The sequence below is a fragment of the Hyla sarda genome, chromosome 10, assembly GCF_029499605.1.
Source record: "Hyla sarda isolate aHylSar1 chromosome 10, aHylSar1.hap1, whole genome shotgun sequence".
In the NCBI taxonomy this organism is placed as follows: domain Eukaryota; kingdom Metazoa; phylum Chordata; class Amphibia; order Anura; family Hylidae; genus Hyla; species Hyla sarda.
The window spans coordinates 18,980,985-19,000,788 of record NC_079198.1 but is presented as its reverse complement, the minus strand read 5'-3'; the positions used below and the strand labels follow the sequence as shown (position 1 = coordinate 19,000,788).

At 45.5% G+C, this 19,804-nt stretch overlaps 1 protein-coding gene across 6 annotated transcripts in view; it reads right to left on the bottom strand.

Annotated features, from left to right (window-relative positions):
* BCL3 (BCL3 transcription coactivator) overlaps positions 1-19,804 on the bottom strand; it is a 79,676-nt gene that overhangs the window by 29,598 nt on the left and 30,274 nt on the right. For all 6 annotated transcript variants that reach the window (XM_056542450.1, XM_056542448.1, XM_056542446.1 and 3 more), the window contains exons 3-4: positions 18,665-18,833; positions 4,260-4,368 (exon numbers count right to left, since the gene is read on the bottom strand). In XM_056542450.1, coding sequence (XP_056398425.1) covers positions 4,260-4,368; positions 18,665-18,833 — 278 coding nt within the window. The remainder of the gene's footprint in view (positions 1-4,259; positions 4,369-18,664; positions 18,834-19,804) is intronic.

Genomic DNA, 19,804 nt, shown 5'->3' with positions numbered 1-19,804 from the left:
GACCTCATGAGCTGGTGTTGAGCTCTGCTGCTCCTGTTTAGACCAACATGCATCACACGGACCACCCTAAATCGAAAGTAGCCTATCTCAGGAACTGGACATGGCCACCAGCTGCAGATCACACGTCTTTGATAAGATCTGATGTGATGCAACACTCCGATCACGTATGTAGTGCACATGTAGCTAAGTTTGAAATCTAGCTGTTTCTTTTGTGCTCGGAAAAGGTTTTTCTGCAGTCCCATGTAAAACCACATTAAACCGGCTTTGCTACATGTCTGTTCCTCCGAACCAGAATAAGGCTTTAGGTCACAATGTGCGGGTTATTTCACTATTACGCTTTTTGTTGTGTTCTTCATCCTGCAGCCACGTCTGTTGTGCGGTATCACTGGTTCTCACCCATACTGCTGCAGAAGGAGGAAACGTAGATAAACAGCCAAGGGGGATCCCCCGGGTCATGTGACTTCCAGCAAGAACGAGAAACACTGAACTAATAATAAAGTGCACGTCTGCCGATGCCGCAGAATCCACAATGATGGGTTTTATTGGGCAGAATTAGACAGGGCCGGGGACAATTGTGTTATATAAAAGTTATTCATTAAGACTTGTCGTACCAGGCTCTATGCTTGTTAACAAAGGAGGTTTATGTTTTTTTATTTTTATTTTTTGTGGTATTTCTTATTATGTATTTTCCTTTTGATTTTAATAGGTGACCTGCAGGGATGCACTTATGGGGGTGCAAAAGTACCAAACCCCTGATGTTAGGGTGGGTTCATACCACGATTTTGCTATACGGTTTCAGCATACAGTTTCATAAAAAAAAAAAACATATGCAACCGTACCGAAAACCATGCCCATAGACTTCCCATTCAAAACTGTATGCACCATAATGTATACAGTTGTCTTTATTTTTCAAACCATACGGTTTATTACTTTTTTTTTCTTCGGACAGAAAACCATGGTTTTTGGTCTGGGTGAAAAAACGTATTAAACCGTATACATTTTTTTTTTTTAACATGGGAGTCAATGGGAACTGTACAGAACCGTATGTGCATACAGTTCCCCCTGGTTTTCACCATACAGTTTTTGACATAACAGTTTTTTTTTCTTGAAATTTCAATCAAACAAGTGAAACTTTATTCATAATGGAGAGAAAAGTTAAAAATGTATATGTTTTTTTCTTAAAAAACGGATGCAACTGGACATCATTTTTCAAACCGTATATGGTTTTCAACCACTTCCATAGACTTGCATTGCGGGGCCGGGCCGCGACGTCACAAGGGGGCAGACCGGTCATTACGAACAGAGTTAGTTTGTTCTGTGCAGTAATGATAGCGGGGCGCTGCAGCGGAGATCCCGGGGTCCCCAGCGGCGACATCTTATCCTTTGGATAGGGGATAAGATGCTAGGGGCGGAGTACCCCTTTAAATGAGCACTGTCAGATTTAAAAACTTTTTATATTTTGTACATCTTGGTAGAACATTAACCTTTTTAATATACTTTATAGGAAACTTTTATTTCCTTTTTATAGAAATCATGGTTTATGAAAAAAAAAGACCACTAGGGGTCCCCTTACCATCCAGAACATAATCCTATCTGGCTGCAACATCATTTTTGTCCCGGCTGAAGCACAGGCAGGGACAAAGTCAAGGAAGTGACGGTGGAGCTAGCACTTCTCTGTGCTCACTCCTGTCCTATCAGAATACAATATGAAAAGGAGGAAAGGGATGCAGAGCAGCCTGCAGTGATTTGATGAAGGGACACAGCATAGCACAGTAGACTCAGGGAAGAAGATGAGTCATACAGAATGAGGACACACTTCTGTAGAGCACAGGATGACAAACCAAGTGAGCAACAGATATAAGATATTTGTTAGAGAAATATAGGCGCTAGACACATAAAATCTACATAAATGTACATGATCAGGATTAGATACTGAGTAACATATTTTTTTTTTTACAACAACAGGGCAGATTGCAAGAAGCCTATCATTGGAAAGTCTGTCAGTCACACCTTAATATATTGAAGTTACCATGTCTCCAGAAGCTATTAATGTGCTGTATTATACGACAGTCATACAAACCACTCTAGCCAGCTGATATATGATGACTAACACCATGGACCGTAAGCTTTACAAGCAATGAATTATTTTAGAATCACTTAGTTATTGATTTGCCAAATCCACATAATAGCAAGATAGAGAATTATGTTTTATAGCCAGTTAAAGGGCAAAGTAACCCAGAAATCCACAATATTGTAAGCATCTGCCAATGCTTCTGGCTGTTGTCCTGTAACTATGCCATTTGGCTGGGAGTTTCCTGCCCTAGCTTTCACCTTCGACCACTGAGATCATAAAAAACCATCTTGGCATGTCGGCGCCTTATATGGGCAACCAACTGGCTGCAATAAAAGTTGTGAAATCCTCTGTGGTGGATTTGCAGGAGAACTGAACACTTACTGCCAAATTCCTATACAGAATACAGGTGATCGTGAGAGTTGCAGCAACGAGAGACTCTGTAATCATCCGAAGTGTAATTTTAAAAAAATGGGAAAAAAAATGGTGAAAAATAGACAACCCTTTAAGTTTTAATGAATTTTTACTTTATTTAATTCAAGTTATTCTTGTTACTGAGACAAGTCAAAAAATAGCATTGGTGGTGTTCTATGGTCAACAAGACATCCAAGTTATAAAAGTATTGGACCTGTGTAGAACCAGGGCCCACCGGACAATCTTCTGGGGCTTTGTTTGGCCATTCCGACTGTGGACTCTGATGACTACCAAAGAGCGCTGACCGCATGTCATACACTCGTTGGGGGAGATTTATCAAAACCTGCCCAGAGGAAAAGTTGCTGAGTTTCCCATAGAAACCAATCAGATCGCTTCTTTCATTTTCAAAAGGGCCTCTGAAAAATGAAAGCAGCAATCTGATTGGTTGCCATGGGCAACTCAGCAACTTTTCCTCTGGACAGGTTTTGATAAATCTTCCTCATTGTGTATTTCAATGACTTTGGTTACATTCACCCTACCGTTGCACGTGTTTGACGGCTGTCTTTTTGACAGGGCACAACGGGCAACAGCGGGTCCTGATGGACCCCATTATAGTCAATAGGCCTGTCGGGCGCCGTTGTTTTTCAGCGGGAGTAGCGGTAGAAAAAGACAGTGCAAGCTGTATTTCCCCCCCCCCCCCTCTATTTTCCCGGTGGCCCTGATGGCCGTCACACTGCCGTATGACAACGGTAGGGTAAAAGTAGCCTTTGAGTGATTTTTTTCAAATTAACTTTTATTTTAAAGGAACGTTTCATACCAGAATAATAAGTAAAATTTCAACTCTACACCCACTCAAAACTCCAAAAAGCCTATCATTTTGTAAGAATAAGTGAAGTAAGGATAGACTCAGGATTGATGTTTCTACTTTGTGATTCAGGCTGGAGCAACTTGATATAGAAAAGGTCAATCTTAGCTTCAAAGGACAGGATGTGCGAACCCTTTGGGATAGGCTCAACCTATCCAAACCTTCACCCAATGCTTATAGAGTACCTGTCATAATGAGCTTGTTAAATTTTAGAATCCTCCCACTTCACTGCCCCCATCATGATAAATCACCCCCGCCTTTATTTTTATTATTTTTTAGTTTTCTACCTTGATTTTGATCTGTATTTTCTCCTCAGTCTCATCTGAGGCCATACAGGGGAGAACTTCCTCCCTGTGATACACACAGCCCAGAGCAGTTCAGTGTGAGATGAGCTATGATTGGCTAAGGCTGTACACACACCCCTCAGTACTCCAGACTTCATTTCCTGATTTTGGACTTCTGCCAGAACAGCCAAAGTCCAAAGTCTGTGCAAGAGATAGGGGAAATGTGCTCTGGACAAGTAGGGAGACACTTAGTGGCAGCTTTTTTTAAACACAAATAAAACATAGATTTTTTTTTTTCAAACAAAGTCAGTTTTAATGACAGTGCCCATTTAAGGTTCTTAATGGATAAAGAAGGTGTAAGCTGCTACCAGACTGCTCTGTTGGTGGCTTACTCTCTGAGGACAACATTTTTGGGAAGTTGAAATCCAATATCCCTTCTTTCCCTCAATATCACCTTCAGGGAGATTTGGGGGGCCACATACACATTAGACAGTCGGCCGGTCCCACCAAAGTCAGCAGGTTTGGCCAACTATTGGGTAATGCTCATGGGGACCTTTTGAGACTTTACCTAAAATGACATCTACCAAGTGTTCACAAGCCAAATACAGAAATTCCCCGTGATTACCTGTCTAAGGTTGTTGAGGACATCTATATCTCTTCTACCATGGTTTAGTATAGAGAGAACTCGCTGGGCTATTGATAGATTTCCATGTGCAACAGCAATGTGCAATGCCCTGAAAATGAAACACAAGGCAAACATATGAATAAATAGACAAAAATAGGGAGGTTGAAACTATTCTGGAAAACGGAAGAAAAACAATGTGCCACACCACATAGTCAGTGGGGCATGGTGGCTCAGGACCAGAGTGGTTTGTCTATAAAGAAGACAGGCCTTGAAGAAGTCAGAGAAGCAGACATGCAATAGATAAAGCAATGATATGCAGAGAAAAAGACAGCAGACCAATAAATCAGCACACCTAGAATACCGCTGTATACGTACCCTCATCTAGGGGTCTTAGCACCCGGACCCTCACAGTTTAAAACTTCTGACATATCACTATGACATATAAAGAGTTTATCAATGTGCTGTTTAAAGGAGTAGTGTAGTGAAAGAGAACTTATCCAATATCCAAAGGATAGGGGGTAAATTACAGATTGCGGGGGGGCAACCGCTGGGACCCCCTGCGACCTCCTGAATGGGGCCCCGGCAGTCTGCTGGAAGGGGGAGTGCCGACATGACCCCTCCATGTATCCCATAGAGATACACTAGGGGGTGTGTGGGCCACTGCTTCCTGCGGGGGTCAGTAAGTCCACTTTCGGCAGACTGTTGAGGTCCCATTCAAGAGGATGCGGGGGGGGGGGTCGAACCCCCCCACAATCTATAACGAAGTTATTTTTCACTGCACTACTCCTTTAAAGTGTCTTTGAAATTCCAGCAGGATATAGTACACAAGAAGCATTGTGAAACATACACATAAAATATATTTAAAGGGGTACTCCGATGGAAAACATTTTTTTTTTTAAATCAACTAGTGCCAGAAAAGTAAACAGATTTGTAATTGACTTCTATTAAAAAAATCTTTACCCTTCCAGTACTTTTTAGCAGCTGTATGCTACAAAGGAAATTCTTTTCTTTTCTTTTCTTTTTGGTCTTGTCCACAGTGCTCTCTGCTGACACCTGATGTCCAGAGCAGGAAAAAATCCCCATGCAAACCTATGCTGCTCTGGACATTTCCTGACACGGACAGAGGTGTCAGCAGAGAGCACTGTAGACAAGATAAAAAATTAATTCAAAAAGAAAAGAATTTCCTCTGTAGCATACATCTGCTAAAAAGTACTGGAAGGGTAAAGATTTTTTAATAGAAGTAATTTACAAATCTGTATAATAGAAACAGAGTCCGGCACTGCTTAAGTGGAGATAGGCTAGCACTCGAGCGCAGGTGTGGAGATAATACAGCCAAATGGGGGTGCTCAGTCCAAATAGCAGAGGATATTGTACAAACAGTCCATGTAGAAAAGAGACGGCACTCACCCAGGTAGTTGCTGATGAATATACTTTATTTCAAATAGGAAATCAAACGGGGAGGTGCAGTGTCAAGCAGGTATCACGGCAGGGACGCAGGAGTCCACAGCGTGATGGCAATCACGCTGTGGACTCCTGCATCCCTGCCATAATACCTGCTTGACACTGCACCTCCCCGTTTGATTTCCTATTTGAAATAAAGTATATTCATCAGCAACTACCTGGGTGAGTGCCGTCTCATTTTCTACATGGACTAATTTACAAATCTGTTTATCTTTCTGGCACCAAAAATTCAACTGGAGTACCCCTTTAAGCAATAATAGTGCACATTTATCTCTATTACATCTGAGGAAGGGATAAGCTGCAAAACCAGAAAAAGCCTGTGAACAAGGGTGGCGCTTCACCAATGTTGAAAAGATCAATGACATGATGGAAGAAATGTGCATCAGACGTTTTATTGTGGTGGAGCAAAGACCAATTAGACCAGTATTTCCCAACCAACGTGGCTCCAGTGGTTGCAAAACTACAACTCCCAACATGCTCAGACAGCCAATGGCTGTCCGTACATGTTGGGAGATGTAGTTTCGCAAACCGCTTGAGCCACACTGGTTGGGAAACACCAAGTTAGACAATGAGGAAGCCACATTTTGACCCTGATGAAGGTTTTCTGTAATTCTATGACATCCCTTTTGTCAATTGTGCATCTTCTGCTGCCATAGCCACTGGTTGGGAAAAATTGATGCACACATCATGTTGTAAGCAATAAGTGTTACCGAAGTAGACATGTACTAAGACTGACCTGGGCCTTTTTGGCTGGAGCCTAACCTTGATCTAATGGAAGATGATTGACTGGTTATACACCTTCAAGCATTGGCCTACCACTATGTCCCATGTGGGATTGAGCTGTAGACTCCAGGCCTCTTCAGTGTATGTGTATGTATGTATGTATGTATGTGTGTGTGTGTGTGTGTGTGTGTGTGTGTGTGCAGCATAAAACCAGAGAGGAAAGGGTTACAGAGCAGGGCTCCAGGCTCACTCCTGAGAGCAGTGAGTCAGCAGAATGAGGGAGGGGGAGGAGTCATCACAGTGCTGGCAAGAGAACGACATGCCCCCTCCCTTTGGGTAAATGGAAAAGACATTGTGCAGCTGTAATATGTTTTTTTTTTTTTTTAGCAAAATATCAGTGATAGCTACATAAAAATTATATGTACAGGATTAAAATGAGGTACTGAGTAACATATAACAGTTTTGCTTTTTTTGTGGGATCTGACAGGTCCGCTTTAAAGGGGTACTCTGCTGCTCAACGTTTTGAACAAACTGTTCCCAATGCTGGCGCCAGCGTTGGGAGCTCGTGACGCCCCCTCCTATAGACTTGCATTGAGGGGATGGGGCGTGACATAATGAGGGGCGGGGCTATGATGTCACAAGCTCCCGGCACTGACTTCAGCTTTCGGAACAGTTTGTTCCAAACGCTGAGCAGCAGAGTACCCCTTCCCCTACTATTATATGTGTTTGCAGATCTCTGGTAAGTAAACTTTTAGGGGAGATCATTGTGTACGTTGAGTCGGAATTTCCCTCAACAATCATGTAGTGTAAATGCGCCTGTTTCTAAACTTCCACCGATATAAACAATTCAAAACTTTCCAAACATGAACATTGATTCTACACAGAACGTCTATGAGGTCTTTGAGGTTTTCTGCAGCAAATGCATCTATATGAAATGGTAGTGCAGCTGCTACCCGTGCAAGATTATCTTCCTGTCACAGTAAAATATAGAGTACATGGGAAGGGGGCACGCACAGGCTGGGGGTAGAGATGGGGTGGGGGTAACAAAGTCAGATATGTGTCAGCATTAGGAAGTGAAGGGATTTCACAGAAAAGGTTCTTACTATAAAATGAAACTTAAGACTCGAGTGGGAGAAGCTGAGCAATGACGCCATCGGTAGATACAAGCACAGATAATGTAGAGACGAAAGAATAAGGGGGGTATAGAGGGGTTTTAATGAAATAGGAGAACTCTCAACTGCATGAAAAGTATAGAAGTAAAGCATGGTGGGGGAGAGATAGAGAGATAGATAGAGATAGAGAGAGAGAGAGAGATAGATAGATAGAGAGATAGATAGATAGATAGAGAGATAGATAGAGAGATAGATAGATATAGAGATAGATAGATAGAGAGATAGATAGAGAGATATGACATAGATAGATAGGTATGAGATAGATAGATAGATAAATAGATAGATGATAGATAGATAGATAGATAGATAGATATGAGATTTACGAGGCCTCGGAGTCCAGCTTAAAGGGCTACTACTGGGGGGGGGGGGAGGTTCAAATCAACTGGTGCCATAAAGTTATACAGATTTTTTCATCTCTTCTATTTAAAAATAGTGCAAGTGAAAACCATAGAAAAATAAGTGGCACCGATACCTCACAAACGTAGACCCTCAGAAGGACAATAAGGCATTTGGACAGGTAGCCAAGCAATCTCCAGCAGCGGCGGTGCTAGAACAAAGTGAACAGTAGTCACCAATATGAATGCCAAAGAAAACAAAGGTGCTCTGCACTCACCGCTAGATGCTGGTTACTCCGGCACGGTTCTCAGGACAGTGTGGGGCAAACAGAGCCTCTAAGCGCCCCACGCTGTCCTGAGAGCCGTGTCGGAGTATCAGCCCGAGATGGAAGCCGTATAACCAGCATCTAGTGGTAAGTGCAGAGCACCTTTGTTTTCTTTGGCATAACAAATTGTAATCCCTCTAGTTCTTATCAGCTGCTGTATGATCCAGAGGAAGTTGTGTAGTTCTTTTCAGTCTGACCACAGTGCTCTCTGATGCCATATCTGTCCGCATCAGGAACTTTCCAGAACATGAGCAAATCCCCATAGCAAACCTTTCCAACTCTGGACAGTTCCTGACATGGACAGAGGTGACAGCAGAGAGCACTGTGGTCAGACTGGAAAGAACTACACAACTTGAAGGGTTAAGATTTTTATTTAGAAGTAATGTACAAATCTGTATAACTTCCTGGCTCCAGTTGATTAGAATTTTTTTTTTTAGGTGCTCATAACCTTAGACTAAAGTTGGCAGAACCTGCTGCCTTCCACACTTGTGGACGACTGTCTAAGGTGTATGACAACCTCAGCGACAGATAATATTAATGGAAAGAAGGGTTCGGTATGTTGGATTTTCATCACCCAACTATTGTTCTGCGAGAGCTGTCTGATTGCAGATCAATCCTCCCCTCCCTATAGACAGAAGGTGAACGTTTGGCAGTGCCTAATGTTCTTGTGAATGGGGAGGTCGGGAGAAACAACTGTCGGCCAAACAAATGTTATTGAAAGTGTATAGCCAGCTTTAATCCTTTATGGCATCTCTGTGAGGAGGTAGAACGGGCTATTCAGAGCATGTCAGTATCTCCAGCTAATGCGGGATAACTGTGAGAATCACTTCAATGGGACCTGAACTGCAGTAACCCTACACAGCCACTACACAATACACTAAACATTCTACTTCCAGCCCCATTTATTATAAATATTCACAGCATTTCCAAAGGTCTATCGCAAGCCCTTCTCCGAAAAGAGAGAGGCCCCCCAACAAACCTTACTCTTCCCCTCCAGGCCAAAAGGCACCTGCGAGGTTCCAGGTTCAATGTCCCTTTTTGTCAAAGCTACTAATGGACCACAAATGCTCCCGGCATCAACCTAGGCATTAACCATGGTATCTGCCTGCAGAGCTTTACATGGTCGGGACCCTGACCATGCAGGAGTACCCGGGGTTTTTGCAGGGAGTTGAGGAACCTGATGGCCACACACACCTCTCCTAGACCGGAAGGAGGGATACCCAAAAGGGCTACCGCACCCTGACCAATCCTGTGAACACACAAACATGCAAAGTGGCACAGTGACAAACAAAAAAGAAATAAATAAGTGGATGAGTGCAGATATACTGTCCGGACATCTGGCTGGATCTCTAAAAATGTCCCTGATCCTGTCCAGAAGGCCAAGATGACAAAGGGGGAGTGTAATGGTGCTTCAACTCAGTGGGCCCCATCCTCGCAGTAAGTTTTGGTTCCCCAGTGTTACCAATCCCTGAGGCACAAAAGTACCTCGGCTCTAGATCGGCCTATGGCCAGACCCGGAGGAAGGCAGGTCTCATTGTGACAGCTGTTGAGCAAGCTTTGGGACTGGCTCCGGAACGCCCTGGTACACCTACTCCCTCCATGCAGCATCCATTCCAAATCAGTGTGTCAAGCCACTGATAAGAACAGACACTACACTTGATCATAGCCAAAACACCGAGATCTGATCAACAAAGGTGCTGAGTGTAAGGTCCATCAGACATGGATAACCATCAATGTAAAAGTTCTGGAAAACCCCTTTAATGGCTGGACAACTCCTTTAATGCATTTCATGGAGAGAAAGGCCGTAGGGTTCCAGAGTAGGCAACACTTCCTTTGCACAAGCATGCAAGAGTGTCATGCTGGATGTAAGAAAAAAACTTAAAAAAAAAAAAATATGTATGTCTCCGGCCATACAAGAGTTCCCCTCTGGAAGGAAGGTAACAATATGTACGTGAGACTTGGAATGAATATCTGGTAGGTGTTTATCCACAGATAAAACTTCTAGCCTATGGTTGTGCCCCTAGGGAGAGACTTATCAAAACTTTATTAAAACTTGTGCAGAGGAAGAGTTGGCCTTACCAAAAAGGTTCCAAGATTCCAAAAAGGGGAATAAAATATAAAGAAGAAGGCTGGCACTCGTGATCTTACTTGATATGATGGATATAAGTATTCATTTGTTTAGGAACAAGGGGTGTTTGTGCAAGCAAATTCATTAAAGGGGTACTCCAGTGGAAAACATTTTGTTTTTAAATCAACTGGTGCCAGAAAGTTAAGCAGATTTGTAAATTACTTCTATTAAAAAATCTTAATCCTTCCAGTATTAAGGAAGAAATGCTTTTCCTTTTGGATTTCTCTGATGTCACGACCACAGTGCTCTCTGCTGACCTCTGCTGTCCATTTTAGGTACTGTCCGGAGCAGCATATGTTTGCTACAGGGATTTTCTCCTGCTCTGGACAGTTCCAAAAATGGACAGCAGAGTTCAGCAGAGAGCACTGTGGTCGTGACATCAGAGAAATCCAAAAAGAAAAGCATTTCTTCTGTAATATATAGCCCCTAAAAAGTACTGGAAGGATTAAGATTTTTTAATAGAAGTAATTAAATTTAAGTCAAGAGATATAAAGAGAGAGATTTTTTTTTTATGTTAGAAAATATGTATCTGTTACGCCGAGCGCTCCGGGTTCCCGCTCCTCCCCGGAGCGCTCGCTTCACCTCCTCCGCTGCAGCGCCCCGGTCACGTCCTCTGACCCGGGGCGCTGCGATCCTGCTGCTAGCCGGGATGCGATTCGCGATGCGGGTAGCGCCCGCTCGCGATGCGCACCCCGGCTCTCCTACCTGACTCGCTCCCCGTCTGTTCTGTCCCGGCGCGCGCGGCCCCGCTCCCTAGGGCGCGCGCGCGCCGGGTCTCTGCGATTTAAAGGGCCACTGCGCCGCTGATTGGCGCAGTGGTTCCAATTAGAGTTATCACCTGTGCACTCCCTATATTACCTCACTTCCCTTGCACTCCCTTGCCGGATCTTGTTGCCTTAGTGCCAGTGAAAGCGTTCCTTGTGTGTCCCTTGCCAGTGTTTCCAGACCTTCTGCCGTTGCCCCTGACTACGATCCTTGCTGCCTGCCCCGACCTTCTGCTACGTCCGACCTTGCTTCTGCCTACTCCCTTGTACCGCGCCTATCTTCAGCAGCCAGAGAGGTGAGCCGTTGCTAGTGGATACGACCTGGTCACTACCGCCGCAGCAAGACCATCCCGCTTTGCGGCGGGCTCTGGTGAAAACCAGTAGTGGCTTAGAACCGGTCCACTAGCACGGTCCACGCCAATCCCTCTCTGGCACAGAGGGTCCACTACCTGCCAGCCGGCATCGTGACAGTAGATCCGGCCATGGATCCCGCTGAAGTTCCTCTGCCAGTTGTCGCTGCCCTCACCACGGTGGTCGCCCAGCAGTCACAACAGATTGCGCAACAAGGCCAACAGCTGTCTCAACTGACCGTTATGCTACAACAGTTGCTACCACAGCTTCAGCAGTCATCTCCTCCGCCAGCTCCTGCACCTCCTCCGCAGCGAGTGGCCGCTCCTGGGATACGCTTATCCTTGCCGGATAAGTTTGATGGGGACTCTAAGTTTTGCCGTGGCTTCCTTTCCCAATGTTCCCTGCATCTGGAGATGATGTCGGACCTGTTTCCCACTGAAAGGTCTAAGGTGGCGTTCGTAGTCAGTCTTCTGTCCGGAAAAGCCCTGTCATGGGCCACACCGCTCTGGGACCGCAATGACCCCGTCACTGCCTCAGTACACTCCTTCTTCTCGGAAATCCGAAGTGTCTTTGAGGAACCTGCCCGAGCCTCTTCTGCTGAGACTGCCCTGTTGAACCTGGTCCAGGGTAATTCTTCCGTTGGCGAGTATGCCGTACAATTCCGTACACTTGCTTCAGAATTGTCCTGGAATAATGAGGCCCTCTGCGCGACCTTCAAAAAAGGCCTATCCAGCAACATTAAAGATGTTCTGGCCGCACGAGAAATTCCTGCTAATCTACATGAACTTATTCACCTAGCCACTCGCATTGACATGCGTTTTTCTGAAAGGCGTCAGGAACTCCGCCAAGATATGGACTCTGTTCGCACGAGGCGTTTCGTCTCCTCGGCTCCTCTCTCCTCTGGTCCCCTGCAATCTGTTCCTGTGCCTCCCGCCGTGGAGGCTATGCAGGTCGACCGGTCTCGCCTGACACCTCAAGAGAGGACACGACGCCGTATGGAGAACCTCTGCCTGTACTGTGCTAGTACCGAACACTTCCTGAGGGATTGTCCTATCCGTCCTCCCCGCCTGGAAAGACGTACGCTGACTCCGCACAAAGGTGAGACAGTCCTTGATGTCTACTCTGCTTCTCCACGTCTTACTGTGCCTGTGCGGATGTCTGCTTCTGCCTTCTCCTTCTCTACAGTGGCCTTCTTGGACTCTGGTTCTGCAGGAAATTTTATTTTGGCCTCTCTCGTCAACAGGTTCAACATCCCAGTGACCAGTCTCGCCAGACCCCTCTACATCAATTGTGTAAATAATGAAAGATTGGACTGTACCATACGTTTCCGCACGGAGCCCCTTCTTATGAGCATCGGATCTCATCATGAGAGGATTGAACTTTTGGTCCTCCCCAATTGCACCTCGGAGATTCTCCTTGGACTTCCCTGGCTTCAACTTCATTCCCCAACCCTGGATTGGTCCACTGGGGAGATCAAGAGTTGGGGGTCCTCTTGTTCCAAGAACTGTCTAAAACCGGTTCCCAGTAACCCTTGCCGTAACTCTGTGGTTCCTCCAGTAACCGGTCTCCCCAAGGCCTATATGGACTTCGCGGATGTTTTCTGCAAAAAACAAGCTGAGACTCTACCTCCTCACAGGCCTTATGATTGCCCTATCGACCTCCTCCCGGGTACTACTCCACCCCGGGGCAGAATTTATCCTCTCTCTGCCCCAGAGACTCTTGCCATGTCCGAATACGTCCAGGAGAATCTAAAAAGGGGCTTTATCCGTAAATCCTCCTCTCCTGCCGGAGCCGGATTTTTCTTTGTCTCCAAAAAAGATGGCTCCCTACGTCCTTGCATTGACTACCGCGGTCTTAATAAAATCACGGTTAAGAACCGCTACCCCTTACCCCTCATCTCTGAACTCTTTGATCGCCTCCAAGGTGCCCACATCTTCACTAAATTGGACTTAAGAGGCGCCTATAACCTCATCCGCATCAGAGAGGGGGACGAGTGGAAAACGGCATTTAACACCAGAGATGGACACTTTGAGTATCTGGTCATGCCCTTTGGACTGTGCAATGCCCCTGCCGTCTTCCAAGACTTTGTCAATGAAATTTTTCGTGATCTATTATACTCCTGTGTTGTGGTATATCTGGACGATATCCTAATTTTTTCTGCCAATCTAGAGGAACACCGCCGGCATGTCCGTATGGTTCTTCAGAGACTTCGTGACAACCAACTCTATGCCAAAATTGAGAAATGTCTGTTTGAATGCCAATCTCTTCCTTTTCTAGGATATTTGGTCTCTGGCCAGGGACTACAGATGGATCCAGACAAACTCTCTGCCGTCTTAAATTGGCCACGCCCCTCCGGACTCCGTGCTATCCAACGCTTTTTGGGGTTCGCCAATTATTACAGGCAATTTATTCCACATTTTTCTACCATTGTGGCTCCTATCGTGGCTTTAACCAAGAAAAATGCTGATCCCAAGTCCTGGCCTCCTCAAGCAGAAGACTCCTTTAAACAACTCAAGTCTGCCTTTTCTTCGGCTCCCGTGCTCTCCAGACCTGACCCTTCCAAACCCTTCCTATTGGAGGTTGATGCCTCCTCAGTAGGAGCTGGAGCTGTTCTTCTACAAAAAAAACCTTCCGGGCATGCTGTCACTTGTGGTTTTTTCTCTAGGACCTTCTCTCCAGCGGAGAGGAACTACTCCATCGGGGATCGAGAACTTCTAGCCATTAAATTAGCACTTGAGGAATGGAGGCATCTGCTGGAGGGATCAAGATTTCCTGTTATTATCTACACCGACCACAAGAACCTCTCCTACCTCCAGTCGGCCCAACGGCTGAATCCTCGCCAGGCCCGGTGGTCTCTGTTCTTTGCCCGATTTAATTTTGAGATCCACTTTCGTCCTGCCGATAAGAACATTAGAGCCGATGCTCTCTCTCGTTCCTCGGATGCCTCAGAAGTTGATCTCCCTCCGCAACACATCATTCCACCTGACTGCCTGATCTCCACTTCTCCTGCCTCCATCAGACAGACTCCTCCAGGAAAGACCTTTGTTTCTCCACGCCAACGCCTCGGAATCCTCAAATGGGGTCACTCCTCCCATCTCGCAGGTCATGCGGGCATCAAGAAATCTGTGCAACTCATCTCCCGCTTCTATTGGTGGCCAACTCTGGAGACGGATGTTGGGGACTTTGTGCGAGCCTGCACTATCTGTGCCCGGGATAAGACTCCTCGCCAGAAGCCCGCTGGTTTTCTTCATCCTCTGCCTGTCCCCGAACAGCCTTGGTCTCTGATTGGTATGGATTTTATTACTGATTTACCCCCTTCCCGTGGCAACACCGTTATTTGGGTGGTCGTTGATCGATTCTCCAAAATGGCACATTTCATTCCTCTTCCTGGTCTTCCTTCTGCGCCTCAGTTGGCTAAACAATTTTTTGTACACATTTTTCGTCTTCACGGGTTGCCTACGCAGATTGTCTCGGATAGAGGGGTCCAATTCGTGTCTAAATTCTGGAGAGCTCTCTGTAAACAACTCAAGATTAAATTAAATTTTTCCTCTGCATATCATCCCCAGTCCAATGGACAAGTAGAAAGAATTAACCAGATCCTGGGTGATTATTTGCGACATTTTGTTTCCTCCCGCCAGGATGACTGGGCAGATCTCCTTCCATGGGCCGAATTCTCGTATAACTTCAGGGTCTCTGAATCTTCCTCCAAATCCCCATTTTTCGTGGTGTACGGCCGTCACCCTCTTCCCCCCCTCCCTACCCCCTTGCCCTCTGGTCTGCCCGCTGTGGATGAAATTTCTCGTGACCTTTCCATTATATGGAGAGAGACCCAAAATTCTCTCTTACAGGCTTCTTCACGCATGAAGAGGTTCGCGGATAAGAAAAGAAGAGCTCCCCCCGTTTTTTCCCCTGGAGACAAGGTATGGCTCTCCGCTAAATATGTCCGCTTCCGTGTCCCTAGCTACAAGTTGGGACCACGCTATCTTGGTCCTTTCAAAATTCTGTGTCAAATTAATCCTGTCTCTTATAAACTTCTTCTTCCTCCTTCTCTTCGTATCCCTAATGCCTTTCACGTCTCTCTTCTCAAACCACTCATCCTCAACCGTTTTTCTCCCAAATCTGTTCCTCCCACTCCTGTTTCCGGCTCCTCGGACGTCTTCTCGGTCAAGGAGATTTTGGCTGCCAAAAAGGTCAGAGGAAAAAATTTTTTTTTAGTAGACTGGGAGGGTTGTGGTCCTGAAGAGAGATCCTGGGAACCTGAGGACAACATCCTTGACAAAAGTCTGCTCCTCAGGTTCTCAGGCTCCAAGAAGAGGGGGAGACCCAAGGGGGGGGGTACTGTTACGCCGAGCGCTCCGGGTTCCCGCTCCTCCCCGGAGCGCTCGCTTCACCTCCTCCGCTGCAGCGCCCCGGTCACGTCCTCTGACCCGGGGCGCTGCGATCCTGCTGCTAGCCGGGATGCGATTCGCGATGCGGGTAGCGCCCGCTCGCGATGCGCACCCCGGCTCTCCTACCTGACTCGCTCCCCGTCTGTTCTGTCCCGGCGCGCGCGGCCCCGCTCCCTAGGGCGCGCGCGCGCCGGGTCTCTGCGATTTAAAGGGCCACTGCGCCGCTGATTGGCGCAGTGGTTCCAATTAGAGTTATCACCTGTGCACTCCCTATATTACCTCACTTCCCTTGCACTCCCTTGCCGGATCTTGTTGCCTTAGTGCCAGTGAAAGCGTTCCTTGTGTGTCCCTTGCCAGTGTTTCCAGACCTTCTGCCGTTGCCCCTGACTACGATCCTTGCTGCCTGCCCCGACCTTCTGCTACGTCCGACCTTGCTTCTGCCTACTCCCTTGTACCGCGCCTATCTTCAGCAGCCAGAGAGGTGAGCCGTTGCTAGTGGATACGACCTGGTCACTACCGCCGCAGCAAGACCATCCCGCTTTGCGGCGGGCTCTGGTGAAAACCAGTAGTGGCTTAGAACCGGTCCACTAGCACGGTCCACGCCAATCCCTCTCTGGCACAGAGGGTCCACTACCTGCCAGCCGGCATCGTGACAGTATCAAAATAAAGTGAAAATGAAAATAAGGATACAAATATAAATACAGAACAACAATTAAATAACAATATAAATATATGAAAATGTAAAAATATAAAAATAAATAAAATTAAGAAACAAAAATTATTTTAGTATTTTCTAAACAAAAATCTATCTCTTTATATCTTTTGTCTTAATAAATGTGTTTAGGCTTCATTTAACTCTACTATATTTTTGGTTGACATATAAGTAATGTGTACCAAGTTTCATCGAAATATCTCCAGCCACTTGGAAGGTGTGCTGGAATATACGTACACATGTTGAGTTTTATATATATATATATATATATATATATATATATATATATATATTATTGGACTACCTACAACACTGGTTACATGAATTGTTTGCAGAAGAGGAATTCTGAAGCCACAATTGGAATGCATTAAAACAAGCTGGGGGAGGTGACACGAGGAAGTACTGGAGGGTTAAGGAAGTCTGTGGTCTCTAAGGGGGGGGGGGGGGGGATCTGTGGTTTTCGAACAGCCGGATTAGGTGGTTTTTAAGCTTTTTACCATTTGTGATCTTCCAGTAATGAGGCGAATATAAAATGATAACAGGTATATGGTCAGAAAAAAACAGTTTCTCATTTAAGACACAAAAGATGCCATACTGACTGTCTCTGGCATAATTCGCTTTATTTTATCCTTACATTGCATAGTCCTCTGTTCCTTTATTCATATAATAGTGAATCAGCCATCAGAGGTTTTTTTTTTTGTTTTTTGTTTTTAAACAGTGATTCACTAAAAACTTCCTCCTTCTATAGTCTGGAAGCACATACTTATACGTATATTGGCTTTCTGGCTCCCTACTGATACTTTGGAGTTTCATTTAGTCAATGCTTTTGTGCTCGTCATTATTATGATATTATGATTATTTTATACTGGAAGTGGATCATTCAGGTCTCCTATCTGAAGTGTAGAATAGAGATGAGCGAACTTACAGTAAATTCAATTTGTCACGAACTTCTCAGCTCGGCAGTTGATGACTTATCCTGCATAAATGAGTTCAGCTTTCAGGTGCTCCCGTGGGCAGGAAAAGATGGATACAGTCCTAGGAGACTCTTTCCTAGGACTGTATCCACCTTTTCCAGACCACCGGAGCACCTGAAACCTGAACTAATTTATGCAGGATAAGTCATCAACTCCCGAGCCGAGAAGTTCATAACGAATCAAATTTACTGTAAGTTCGCTCATCTCTAGTGTAGAACATGATGCTGGAAATATACTGTATAGGTTTGTATGATTTTGGTTATGAGTTTTATGCTACCATGAGTAATGGAGAAAGACTCCCTTCCCAAATTCAAGACTTGGAAGGGCTTGAGCTGCAGTACAAGATACGACCAAAGCCATATGTATGGTACTGTCAATGATAGGGATACAGGGGGGGGTCATCAAAACTTGTGCAGAGTAAAAGTGGACCTGTTAACCAATCAGATTTTGTCTTTCATTTTTGAAAAGGCCTCTGAAAAATGAAAGAAGAAATCTCATTGGTTGCTATGGGCAACTGGTAGACTTTTCCTCTTCACAGGTTTTGATAAATCTCCCCCAAAATGCCTATTGCAGCACTAGATTCCCTTTGATCCACTGATTGGTGGGAGTCTTGTAAGGACATCCTGCTATTTGGTCCTCTGCTTTAAAGTTGGCGATCACATGACAGGAAGTTCATGTACAAAATAATGTTGATGCTACCAAGGCAACCCAGGAGCAAGCACAACATTTAAGAGCTATTTCAGTGCCAAAAAACACAAAAAAACATATACCCTATCCACAGTGTAGGAAATAAGTGTCTGATTTAGGGGATGGGCCTTTGGGTTTGACCTATGAGACCTCCGACTGAATAGAATGGTGGCACGCTATCTTTGCTGCTCCATAGGGAATTAACGGAACGGCTGGGTGCACATGCCAACCCACTGCTTCATTCAGCCGGAGGATTTACCTCTTTAATATCCCCTTTAAAATGATTGCATCGGTCTTACATTATTTAATATTACAGAAAGAAGTTCTTTAGAGTTTCCATAAGAAATAAACAGGGAGTCAAGCTGAAATATTAGAGGTCCTTACGTGTCTCCATCTTCATCTGTTTGGGTAGCAGCAATGAGGTCAGCATGGAGGTCTGTTTCAGTAGGAACAAGGGTAGCATGATATGGCGCCATGAGTCTCAGGTGGGATGATTCCAAAACTACAGGGCTGGGAGTCGGGTACAATGTGTGTGGGAGGCATGCGGTATTCCCTGCAAAACAGGCAAAAAATGTAAGACAACCACATAAATCATGGAAGGCTGCTCCTTGTGCTGCTCTTGCTATGATAAATGAATGCAGATTCACAGAAGGAAGGAACCTAATTCACGCCTACAATTTGTACAAATGCAAATTTACCCAAAGCACCTTGGAAGAGGAAATGTTAAGAAATGTTTATCGTAAGATCTAGGACAGTGTTTCCCAAGCACCGCCCTCCAGTAACCCCCAGCAGGTCATGTTTTCTGGATCTCCTTAGTCTGTGAAACACTAAGGAAATCCTGAAAACCTCACCTGCTGGGGGTACTTGAGGACCACACTTGGAAAACACTATCATCACAGATAGTTATAAAGGGTCCGTGCTTCGTATTTGTTATTGTTCATCATCTTCTACCACATTCTTGACTGCCATCATCATTTGTTTGTGCCATCGTCCGTTTCATCATTCTGTTTACTGACGTCTATTGTCTTGTTGTCTATTGTCCTGTTTTATTATTGTTACCTGCCAGTATGGTTCTTGTTGTGACAGTTTGCCTGTCATACCATTAAAGGGGTGTTCCGCCCCTAGACATCTTATCCCCTATCCAAAGTATAGGGGATAGGATGTTTGATCGCGGGGGGTCCCGCCGCTGAGGAACCCCTGTGACCTCGGCTGCGGTACGGCAGACATCCGGTGCATGGAGCGAACTTCGGATGAGGGACGATGTTGGGCGGAGGCTCGTGATGTCATAGCCACGCTTGCTCATGATGCCACAGTCATGCCCCCTCAATGGAAGTCTATGGGAGGGGGTGTGATGGCCAACTCCTATATACTTGCATTGAGGGGGCATGGCCATGATGTCATGAGCGAGTGTGGCCATGATGTCACAAGCCTCCGGCGCTGCACTTGATGCTCTAAACGAATGCCGGGAGCAGCAGGGAGATCGCGGGGGTCCCCAGCGGCAGGACCCCCACGATCAAGCATCTC